Source organism: Typopeltis vanoorti, chromosome 3, assembly GCF_054136105.1.
Source record: "Typopeltis vanoorti isolate ZY-2024b chromosome 3, IOZ_Tvanoo_1.0, whole genome shotgun sequence".
NCBI lineage: Eukaryota > Metazoa > Arthropoda > Arachnida > Uropygi > Thelyphonidae > Typopeltis > Typopeltis vanoorti.
Window position 1 is genome coordinate 31,951,846 of NC_143551.1, and position 13,103 is coordinate 31,964,948.

The following is a 13,103-nucleotide window of genomic DNA, read 5'->3' on the forward strand; positions in this document are numbered from 1 at the left end:
AACCTAGGAAACCAAACCTGTGCACAATAGTCCACATGTTGTCATATCAAATCTCTATAAAGAGGCATAATACTTCCTTATTCTTGCTTGTCAGTATAATTTTTTTCTTAATATCCAAATGAATTTTATGATGCTTCCCACTTGGTACTTTTGTAGTATCAAAAGGACACACTGTTGGAAGTGATTAGGAGAAGGCATTGTGTGGAAGGGAAAACTCACAAGTCTGAGTTACCAAGAGGAGTGTTGACTTCTGTGGTATACCCATAAGGAGAAAGAAAGGATCAGGGATATTGTGACAGTAGAGAGGATTATCAGATATTTGGTTGGTAAATGCATGACTTGTCAGATCATCTTATGGCAAGTACTTTCCAGTTTATTTAACCTTGGGTAGTAGAATTGGAACTGGGAAGCCAGCTGGAATTGTGAACACTTGTGAAGATGACTTCACTTTTTGAGTAGTTAGATTGTGAAAATTGTAAATATTTAAAGAAAATAAGGAAGTTCACCAGCCTTGCAAGGAAGAAAAGTTTCCAGCAACTTTCGGAATACAAGGTGATCCACAACTTGAACAGATTATAGACTTTGAGATAATAGAACTAAAATTCTAAATAAAGAGTTTAATAATGATGTTGCTCCAGAAAAAATCCCATGCGCACAAATAATATTAAACATCAAAGACATCAAAAAACAATCACCAGTTGAAGTAGATGTCATTATGCTAGAAGTAAAAGCTCTAAAAGAGAAAATGTGTCCTAAAAAATTTAAACCTGAACCAAAACACAGTGATAGTGAAAGCAGACAAGGGCAAGGCTACAGTGATCATAAACACAGGTGACTGCAATAATAATAAATTGAAAGCATTGTTATCTGTTACATCACCTTAATTGCCTAGTTAAAGAATGCTACAGTATCAATTAAAAACAAAATTTTAAGTCTGCTTTATAACATTACAAGTTGGCCAAAACTGAAACTGTCTCCAAACTAAAAAGTTTTTATTTGCATACACCAAGACTATACATTCTACCTAAGATCCACTAACCAGGAGTCCTGTTATGCTCCATTGTGGATGCTATAAATTCTCCCACCTATAAATGGGCTAAACACTTGGCATCAGCACTCAACAAACACATTGGCAATACTTCGTCTTACATAAAATACTCCATGCACTCTAAAGCTACCATAGAGAACTTCAGTTAGAGAACAATCGCTTAGTGAGCTCCAATGTGTCATCCCTTTTTACAAATGTTCCAGTAGACAATACACTAGTTCTCCTTTCCAAAACATATCCTCTTGACATTCACGAACTCTTTAAGCACTGTCTTAAATGGAGTATTTTAGCCAGAACAATCAGCAGTGGATTCCAAACTTTCACTTCCCCCCCCCCCCATTGCTGACTTATACTAGAATTGTTTGAAAAAGTTGGCACTTAATTCCTCCCCTTTAGCCCAAAGTGTGTTGAGGTATATAGAGGATGTCTTTACCATATGGCTAACAGGTTCTCTAACTTTTTACATTTTCTCAACAATATCCATACTTGAATTAGTTTCATTGTGGAAGAGTAAAATGAAGGGCCACTGATGGGTCCCCTCATGTTCAGTTTAAGCCCACACATACATGCACACAAGTAGATACATGCCACTTCACACCACCATCCTGCCCAGAAACTTTATTTTCAAAACTTTAGCCTCCAAAACTATAAATTCACACGTATGCCACAGTAATTAACTTTTTAATAATTATTATTATTATTATCTCAGGCAACTCCAAGGAGTCGACAGACTCATCGAGGGAGGCCCTAACATCATGTCAAGAGCAACTATTCGACATTCACACAGTATCTATCATACCTCGCCTTGAACTCATTCACGGTCATAGCACCCACAACAGACTTTGGCAGCTTATTCCACTCATTCACCACTCTCCAAGTAAAAAACCTAGTTCTAACACCCCTGCTAACCACACTCTTGCCCAACTTCCATGTATGGCCCCTAGTCCTCCCACCACCAATCCTATTCTCAGAAATATCTTCTGGAATAATCCTATAGAAATCATTCAGTAATTTGAATGTCTCAATCATATCACCCCTTTTCTGCCTATCAACCAATTTTTGCAACCCACAAATCTTCAACCTGTTCTCATAAGGTTCATTCCACAGACCTGCTATCATCAGGAATTACATTCAAAAAAACACATTAGTGCACATGCTTACATTGGAATCCCTCTATGTGTACAATAATGTTTAAGGACTAAATACTATTGGGCTGTAATTAAATTAAAACTGATAAATTATTTTATACAGTATACATAGAGAGATTCCAATGTAGGCATGCACACTAATGTTTTTTGAATGTAATTCCTATTGTTGTTTATAACTGTACTGATGATGTCTGATTATACTTAAGACGAAATATTTACATATTATTAAAAAGTTAATCACTGTGGCATACATGTGAATTTATAGTTATGAATACTCCACAGGTTTCTCTATATAAGAAAATCTAGCCTCCAGGACAGAACAGATTTCATTGATATACTTCAAAACAGATTTCAAAGATATACTTGGGTTCCCCCCCTCCCTCCCGAAACAAAACAGAATCAGAAGTATACAAATCTCTAACTGAAAGAAATTAAGGATTTCCAGGACCCTCTCATTCCCAGGTGTCTATAGCATCCCCTTCCAGTATAATATTCAGTATTTTGGACAGATGATGAACTACCTTTGTCACAAAAAAAAAAAAAAAAAAAAAACAAACATAAAAATACATCTGGGATGGACAACCAAAATGTGGACTATCTCAGTATGCCTTAGAGAAAACCACTTCATCAAATAAAAGAAAGCCAGGCTACTTCAGAAATCCTGGTTTAAATCTGAGAGACTGTTCCTGGAAACAGCACATATGCTATAGAAACTGGTTAACTGTAACAGAACCAGTACAATCTCACAGATTTTGGTACACTGTCCTGTTTACATGTCAGCATTAACAACAGAAATCACCATAAAGAGCATCACTGTCCTCCATGTATGTGACTGTCCTTGTTATTCAGGTCATTTCGTTGTGTCTTCTGAGTGCATATTGTTAAATTGCCTCTTATAATGCTAGCTTGAGTTAGCAAAGCATCAACTTGTAGATAATTAATTTTAGCTAGTAAATTATTTATTTGTATTCCAGTGTCTATGTAGTTTTCTGTTCCACAAACTTCAGCATGAAGCATTGTAAAAATTCAGTTTTAGGGTTAAGAATTTGAAGAGGTCATAGTGATTTTCTGAATTTGGAAAGCAGTGAATACAGTAAGTGAACATTACTGAATTGGGCAAAGATTTCTTCAAGTAGAGAAGGTCAAAAAGGTGTCATGCATGGTGTTATTTGAAATTCAAGGAGGTCTGTGTGTGAAATAACTATAATTTGGGATTTGGGTTTCTATAGGGTGTCCCAAAATTCACGCAAGATTTAAATTTAGCGCCATTTGTGCGGTAAAGTGTTGCCAAAGAGAAAAAAAAGACAGTGTGACAGCTGACAGTTCGCAATTTTCATACAAAATACAGTCGGAATAGTGATTTAACTTCATCAACTGTGAAAAGATTAATTAAAAATTCAAGGAAACTGGATCAATTAGTGATCTTATACACTCTGGCCGTCGTTCAACAGAAAACATCGAAGCAGTTCGTGAGAGTGTTGCTGAGAGTCCAGGAACATCAATTCGGCACCATGGTCTTGAATTGGGCATTTCGAGAAGCTCTCTACAGCGTATTCTCACAAAAGATTTGCATCTTTATGCTTACAAAGTTCAATTTACTCAAGAACTGAAGCTTACTGACCACACACAGTGAAGAGAGTTCATTGAATGGATTATGGAACAACAACAAGTGAATGCTTATTTTTTGAACAAAATCATCTTCAGCGATGAGGCACATTTTCATCTTGATGGCTTTGTTAATCGACAAAATTGTCGCATTTGGGGTTCAGAAAATCCACGAGTGATTGTTGAGAAACAAATGCATTCACAACATGTCACTGTTTGGCGCGGATTTTGGGCTGGAGGCATCATCGGTCCATTCTTCTTCGAAAATGCGGCTGGTAAGGCAATAACAGTTAATGGTGCTCGCTATCGCGACATGATAATCCAGTTTTTTGTGCCTAAGTTGCAAGATATGGATGTGGACGACATGTGGTTTCAACAAGACGGTGCCACATGCCATACAGCCCGAGAAACAATTCAATTACTGCACGAGTCATTTCCTGGTCGTGTAATTTTCCGTTTTGGTGATCAGAATTGGCCGCCCAGATCATGTGACTTAACGCCATTGGACTTTTTTCTTTGGGGTTTTTTTGAAGTCTAAGGTTTATGCCAACAAGCCCATGACCACCCACACCTTGAAGGAGGAAATTGAGTGCTGTATCAACGAAATGCAGCCACATTTATGCAAAACGGTCATGGAAAATTTCGACAAAAGAGTGCGTATGTGCCAGCAAAGCCATGGAGGCCATTTACCCGATATGCTATTCCATGCATAACCCTATACTGTATACTTTATGAATCAATAAGAAATTACAATTTTAATTAAAAACCTGTGTTTTCTATCAAAATTACTTCTTGCGTGAATTTTGAGACACCCTGTATAAAAAAAAATAGTGGGTCTAGTCTAGATCAGTATTTCTCAACCGCTGGGCCGCAGTCTGATACCGGGTCGTGAGAGGTTCTCCTGGAATTTGTCATTTTAGTTTTCTAAGCATTTTTAATGAAGAAATATTTTATAGTGGAAATATTCTGTGGAGATAATATTCGTGAATGTTTCGAAAAGCTTAGACCCAGAATGCTTAAATAACACACCCATGTTCCAGAATGAATGAATGGCATATATCTGCCCTTTATTGTTTTGGAGGAAAACCGTGTATTTTTAAACATGGAAGTATTCATGAATGATTGGGAATTTTCAGACATCAAAATCATTCAGCATTCGGGAAAGGGAATACCACTGTTTATGACCGGTCATAAAAATTGCCTGCAAGCCAGTTACAACAATGGGTGGCATATCCTCTGTTCTCAAAACTGAATGAAATAACATCTGTGTTGCAAATGTCAGTGACCAATCAACAAGGAAGTCTAAAGAAAATTTTTGCACTGAAATTGAAGATCAAGACAGTCTGTATCCCGTTCTCAAATCTGGTAATACTGAATGCTGTTTCTTCGCAAGTTCGCATTGCAGTGTATAAGCACTTGTTTTAATTTAAATTTTAATATGATTAAGAGACGAGGGACTTTGTTTAATTTTGGTGTTAAGAATTCTCTTATTGAAGGTGTTTTTGAGGCAACAAATAGTGATTCATCCACCTGAAGCCTACAGAGTGATCTCCAGGATGTACAAAAAGAGGGGAAAACTACCAGCACACGCAAGAAAAAGTCTGTATTCACTTCATTCACATGGACAGCTATTTAAAATTTGGTTTCATTCAATACCCTCACACTGACAAATTGCCATGACCTCAATGTGTCATTTGTGTTGCTATTCTAGGAAATGAAGCTATGAAGCCATCGCAACTTACCCGACATCTCAACACAAAACATTCCAATCAGGTCAACAAACCCATTGAATTCTTTATGCGTAAAAGAGATGCACTAAGAAAAGAAAATTATTTCCGAAACTTCAACCACTGACACTTCACTTCTGACAGCATCCTATAATATCATTACAGATAGCTAAATGTAAAAAAATCGCATTCCATTGGCGAAGAACTCATTAAGCCTTCTTTGATTGCTGCTTGTAATGAAGTGTTAGGCCAGTCTACGGCAAGTAAAATGAAAGACATCCCATTGTCAAATGATACGGTTGAAAGGCAGATATCTGATATGACAAAAGATATGGAAACACAACTCATTGAAAAAAAAATTAAAAAATCAAAATTGTTTCCATTACAACTGGACAAATCTACAGATATTCAGAACAACAGTATTTTACTTACATAAGTACAATGTATTGACCATAATGAAAGTGACATGAAGGAAGACATTTTAAGTGTTTCTGAATTACCTATGCACACTACCAGCAGTGAAATTTTCAAAGTTTTAAATGGTTTCATTTTAGAAGAGAGGTCTTGAATGGAAAAATTGCATTGGAGTTTTTACTGACGGTGCTGCCCGTCTTACAGGTAGAAATTCAGGTTTAGTCACTAAATTAAGGATATGGCAGACAATAACTTATTGTCAATGCATTGCTGCCTTCATAGGCAAAACCTGGCCTCCAAAAAAATAGCACCTGAACTTAACGAATTCCCATCTCAGTCTGTTAAAATTATTAATTATATAAAAACAGTGCTTTAAATCAAGACTGTTAAAAGCATTGTGTGATAAAATGGACTCTGATCATCAAAATCTCCGTTTCCATTCAGAAGTTCACTGGCTGTCCCACAGTAAAGTTCTCAAGAAGTTATATGAACTCTGAAAGGAAGTTGAGCTGTTTCTAATATATAAGAAAAGTGACCTGTCTCATTATTTCTAGGATAAAAAATGGGTAGTTATGCTGGCATATCTTAGTGACATATTTTCTTACATAAACAAGTTGAATTTAAAACTTCAAGGTCCAGATACAACAATGTTTAATGCTTGGAACAAGATCAAATCATTCAAAAAGAAACTCAAACTCTGGCTTAATATGATTGTAGAAAGAAATAATGAAATGTTTCAGTCATAATCAGATTATATTACAGAAACAGATGATTTCTATTCACAGAATTCAGTTTCAGATATTGCAGCCCACTTGAAGATGTTGTTGTCTTCTGAAAAGTATTATCTCGAACAAGAGGATTCCCGCAGGCAAAATATGTGGGTTGTGAACCCCTTTGTTGTGAACACAAAGAGAAAGCCCTTTCCCATGAAGAAACCCTTCATCTTATTGAATTATCATCGGACAAAGGACTGGAAAGTACTTTTAATTCTATGAGTAATTCAAAATTCTGCATAAGAATGAAATTTAATTCTATAAGTAATTTGAAATTCTGGATAAGAATGAAAAATGAATATCCAAATTTACATGAAATATCACTGAGATTTCTTCTTTGTTTTTCCAACACATATCTTTGTGAAACTGCATTTTTTGCCATGACTGTGCTTAAAACAAAAAAGAGAAATCGCCTGCAACTTTCTGACTGTCTCTGTTTGGCTATCACTTCAATTCATCCCAGAATTAATAACCGAACATACAGAAAACAGCAACAAAAGTCTCACTAGCTTAATTAAAACCTTCAAAAACTCAGTTGTAATAAAAAAAAACTAAGTTTAACTTTTTCAATAACTTATAATTGCTGTGTTAAAGTGTTGCATTTTTAAATTCAAAATATTAATTTGTGTTGGAACTACATGCATCTACAGCCATAGAATATACCGGGAGGCATAGGGCCAGTCACCTTTATCCTCGGAACAGGTATGACTTAGAAGAGCTTAAGATAGCTCTGTAACAGGCCAGTAGACTTAACATGTAGAAGGGAGAAGAAGAGAGTAGCATATATAAATATTTGTCGTGTGTATGTGATAATAAGTGTTTCGCCGACAAGTTGACATCCTTCTGCTGCTTCCCCTGTTCATCTGACTTCTATGGTGATTTACAATACATAAATATTTTTCTCTTTACGATTTTTTTTTTTTTTTCAAACCAATATCATTAAAATCAATTTTACTCTGAATAATATAAATGTTTGGTGATGAGAATGGGATATGTCAATGAAAATCAGCACAAATTACTTTAATGATGTTTGCCTGAGAAAACTATAATATGCTACAAGATTTCATTATTCTAGTTATTGATAATTTTAAATGCAATTTTATATTTGTCAACATGCCACACCGTATACATAAGTGCATTGATACTCTTCATGGTTTTGCCATAATTAATTATTAATACTTATGTTAGTTTAATGTATGGACTTTAAAAAAAAAAATTAGAATGGTATTTACGAGTAAATTTGTTAGTACTGGATCCTCGTCTTGTGAAAAATGAATTTACCGGGCCGCGTTCTCATGAAGGTTGAGAGCCACTGGTCTAGATGTCCATAACTGAGGGATGTCATTTATATGGCACTTGACATAGATATTGATAAAATGGATGACAGCATTTTGTTGGTTTTTTAGAATGTGTAATGTATTTTGTTTGATTTGAAGTTAAATTTTAAGGGATAATTTTTTTTTTTATTATTGCAGTGAGGACACTATTATTGTTTGTACATTTTATGGTTTGATTTGGGAATAGCTGAGAACGCAGTGAGAGTGACCAGTTTCTTTTCCACATCATGGCCTCAACAAGCCTCCCACATAATCAGTATTAATACTCTTCTCTCTACATATCCTGGCAGTGTGTTGCAGCAGGATTACTTGCAGCTGATCATGAAACCTCCTTACTATTGTCAGGTTCTGATCCATTGTACTATCTGGCCTTCTGCAAAACTGTTTTACAGTTGCACTTTCAAAATGGAGGAGGAAGTTTGGGAGTATGTAGATGTGTTTGGTGTACCCTGGAATGGAAAAGAGGGAAAGTTAAAAGCCAGAATCCTGCTCTGGAATAAATATGTCATTTGACCACTTCAGACCTGAAATAGGCAAGACAGGGTTGTGGTGTTTTACTAGATAGCGATAGTGACAGTCATCTGTCACTTAGTGGGGCTAGGTAACAATTGGGCACGTCAGCTTCACAACTAAATGTAAGATTTTGAAATTTGGAATCTGTACATTAGAGGCTTCATACTCTTATTGGTGCCATATTGGGCATAGTGGAAGAAGTCATGGATATTAAGAGAATGTTAGATAGAAATTTGAAGTTCGGGAGACATTTCAAAGGTTACAAAAAAAATACTGAGGAGGAAGCTGACTAGCAGAGATAAGAGCAGTAGTTCCATTGTTATAAAGCCTTGATCAGACCATATCTAGTTATATTCATTTTGAGGATGGAGTCATGGTATATAATCTGCAGAGTCTGATAGAATGAAGACAAAGGGACAAAGATGATTGAGACATTTAAACTATTTGAAGGGCATTTTCTAGATTAACACTGAAGAGATTTTTCATATGAGTGAATAGAAGCCATTCCTGGATGTTGCAACCAAAGTAGTGAGAAGGGTAAGAAATGCGTTTGTTCGTTTTTATTTTATTTTATTTTTATTTTTATTTATTTTTTTATTGCATGAAGACTGGTAGGAAAATGAAATGCTTAGACAACACTCAAACAGATCTCCTATGATGAGTCGTGACTTAGAGGTGGGGGACTGGAATAATGAAATGAATTTATGTTCATTAAGCATGTCATTTTTCTTTCTTTTTTTGTTAGGCAGTAATTCACCTCCTCCTGTAGGATCACACCACCACAGGGATAGAGGATATACAATATCTGTCATGAGTCCTACACATGGTAGACCAACTGATTCTTCTCCCAATAGGAAATCCTCTAATAGAGATATATACAGAAGTGGTATGAGTCCAAGGTAAGTACTGTTTGATTGTTCATGTATTACATTATTAATGTTTAGTAATAAAAATTTAGTATATCCTAGTGAAAAATGTTCCACATATTTGAATCCTTTCTTTTAGTGTTACACAGTGATCAGCATTCATTTTAGAAATTATGGACTTTACAACCGTATTATAAATAACTATTTTAATTTCCCGACATTTCAGTCTTCATATTAAGGTCATCATCTGGAGTATATACAAATATACAAGGACAAGCTGAGTTAGATTTCACACAGTATGTGAAATCTAACTAGACAATGATTTGATCAATGGTTATTCTACTGGCATGACCTCTAGTGAAAATATATTAAAAAATAAAAATAAAATACAAATAAAATTAATTAATTATTTAGAAACTACATCAAAGCTAAATTCTATTTAAAATAACATAAGAGAAACATTCTTTCATATAGATAGTTTTCTTACAGTAACAATGATGTCCTATTTTTAACATTACAATTGTTAAATTACATTTAAGATTCTGGATTATCTACAGCAGGAGTCAGCAACCGGCAGGCTGCATGCGGCCCAAATGTGCAATTTTGGTGGCCCATAAAAGATTGACCATACTTACATGGCATGTGGCCCGTAAAATTTTATCATCAAGAAAAGACGTTATGGACATTTCAAGAGGACGTTACCTACTTAACCATCTAGTCAAGTGCTAGATGGTTAAGTAGAGGTTCTGTGCTAAAAATATTTTTTAATTTAGCTGAAGAAATAGATTCATGACGGAACACGAAAATACTGTCCCACAACTATCGGATAAAAGATGGATTGTCTCTTGCATTTATGGTAGACATTACAACTACCTTAATGAACTTTATTTGAACCTGGAGGGCGAAGGTAAATTACTATCAGAACTGTTTACTTCAAAAAGCGTTTGAAAGCAAACTGTGTCTTGAAAGTTTATTTTTCACTTGGTTAGAATATAATAAATTTAGTTTAATCCTTTATCCAAGTGTGAGCAAACAAAGTTTGTGCCGGAAAGTATCTTCAGGACTGGGGTAAGGTGGTGCAACACCAGGGTGACTCCTTGCAAAGGTGGAGCAAGATACCAACACTCCTACTCAGTATCTCCCATAATGCAAAACACATCTCCTTGCGGATATGTCTAATGTTATGCATTAAGGGAAGGGCCACTACCCAGACTAGTTTCGACCTTTATTGAGATCTCTTCAGTGGTAGCCAGGCCCAAGTGGAGATACCAGCCAGAAGCATTAGTAAGGTCATCTCTACCTATAGGAGTTGCCAAATGGTGTGCCACCTTTTTAATAAATTACTCTGGATTTAGAGAAAGATGTTGAAAGTTTATATTTCACTTGGTTAGAATATAATAAATTTAGTTTACTCCTTTATCCAAGTGTGAGCAAACAAAGTTTGCACCTGAAAGTATCCTCAAGACTGGGGTAAGGTGGTGCAACATCAGAGCGACTCCTTGCAAAGGTGGAGCAAGCTACCAACAGTCCTATCTGTTGGTAGCTTGCTCCACATTGTTTGCTCACACTTGGATAAAGGATTAAACTAAATTTATTATATTCTAACCAAGTGAAAAATAAACTTTCAACATCTTTCTCTAAATCCAGAGTAATTTATTAAAAAGGTGGCACACCATTTGGCAACTCCTATAGGTAGAGAGATGACCTTGCTAATGCTTCTAGCTGGTATCTCCACTTGGGCCTGGCTCCCACTGAATTTCTGGTTTTACCCCTTACGGGGGGGGTGGGTTCAAGTTGTATGCACTAACGTTGCAACTAGAGAAAAATTACTGACAGGAGTCGAGTGCCAGGGAAAAGTTTTTCCAAAAGAGTAAGAATACATCGCTTCCCACTAGAATATCTCGAAGAAGACACTGACATCATAACTAAAGTCTTCTCGAAATGGGGAGCCGTGCGTGATATAAAAATTGGCACGGACGCTGACTTCCCTCAATGGAAGGCAGGTGAGGTCACCTTTTCCATCATGATGAAGCAGAAATTCCGAATTTCGTCAAGATAGGATTGGCCAGGGTAATGGTCAGCTACCCTGGCGTAAAGCGACAGTGTTTTAAGTGCGGTGCCCTCACGCATCTCGGGGCTCAGTGCCCGAAAATGAAATGTAGGAACTGCCTAACAGCGGGCCATACATTGGAGAATTGCCAGTCGGCCTGCTTAAAATGTGGAAACACAGACCATAAAGTGGACACCTGTCCAAGTAGAAACCATGCAGAAAGAGTGGGAGGTACTATTACGCCCAACACTGCAACACCGGAAAACGATAGCAGTGGCATGGAGCAGAACGACTTCCCAACCCTGAAGGCTGCACATGAAAGGGCAGCAACAAAGAATCACACTGCCACATTGCAAAATGGAGTAACAGAGAAACCGACAGACAAAACGGTAGAAGCAGCTAGGAAAGACGCAAAGCATGAGGAGCCAGCCAACGACCGAACCACCGCCACAGAAAATAAACAGAAACACCAGCAGGAAGATCCTATCATGGTAGTTGAAGAAACAACAGAAGAAGAAACAGTAGAAATGGAAATTCATAGCGAAGAAAATACACAAAAAAGGCCAGGCAGCCCTGAAGAACGGAATGTGGAAAAAACCAAAACCAGGGAGTCCAGGCATAGCTGAACCTGGAAAGGTATCAGCAGAACCCACAAAGTACCCTTATGCAAAAGCCAATGCACCGATACTGCATCTGCTAAAAGACTTCCCCAAGGATGCGAAGGGTTTACAAAATGGAATAGAAACATTCGGGAATATATGCTTATTCTCACAGGAAAAAATGGGCCTAAAGTGGTAAGCGCAGAGGGAGTGATATGTTTGTCGAAGACATAGACGAAATCACTCCAGAACAAATCGAAGAATTTATTGATGCAAAGGATGACGTGGGAACCGCATTGTACAGAGGCCTAGGAATGCTAAACTACTCCCGCAGAGAAAAGTTAGCAGATCACATCCTCAAAACCCACAACAACAGAAAGCAGGAGGATGTAAGCCTTGCTTAACAGGCGGATAAGTCAGTAGATTCATCGTATTGAGCTGCCAGACTCAAGAAAAAAAAAACTTTTTTTTTTTTTTTTTTTTTTCTCTTTCCCTTTCAGATTAGAATTTTTGCTATGAAAAGGTATTTGTCTATTCCACAGGAGGGGGTACCCTGAGAACCTGGGCTGCGAAGGCCTACATCGAGGCAGTGCAGCTCCTTGTGGGCTGCATCACCCAGGCCAGGCTCTTCCCCCTGCTCTTCTGATCATTCAGTTTGAAATTCCGAAATTCACCTAGTTTATTTCTTTGATTCTGTCTTATAAATTGTTATTTGTACGTTTTAATGTTATTTATCAGTTCCTTTTTCATGTGTTGCTTCTTTCATTTGTTTTTCCCCACTTTCCTCGGGCAGTCATCTGAAGAGGTGACTGACCGAGGAAACCTGAAAAGAACGGATGGAGGGAGATAATGTCGGAGATCTGCTTGGTGCTGGCATTTAAGTCAGGCCAAGTAGATCGCCTGAGGCCTCTTTTAACTATCTACTACTATCCACTCTATCTTTCTCCTCCTCTCTCACTATCAAGCTGACTCTCAGCACAACTTTTTTTGACTCTAAAGAGGCCAATGATGAAGAGATATGAA

General features: G+C 36.9%; 1 protein-coding gene across 4 annotated transcripts in view; it reads left to right on the forward strand.

Moving 5' to 3' along the window:
- gig (TSC complex subunit tuberin) overlaps positions 1-13,103 on the forward strand; it is a 943,661-nt gene that overhangs the window by 794,115 nt on the left and 136,443 nt on the right. For all 4 annotated transcript variants that reach the window (XM_090415521.1, XM_090415523.1, XM_090415524.1 and 1 more), the window contains one exon: positions 9,311-9,464. In XM_090415521.1, the coding sequence (XP_090271647.1) occupies positions 9,311-9,464 (154 nt within the window). The remainder of the gene's footprint in view (positions 1-9,310; positions 9,465-13,103) is intronic.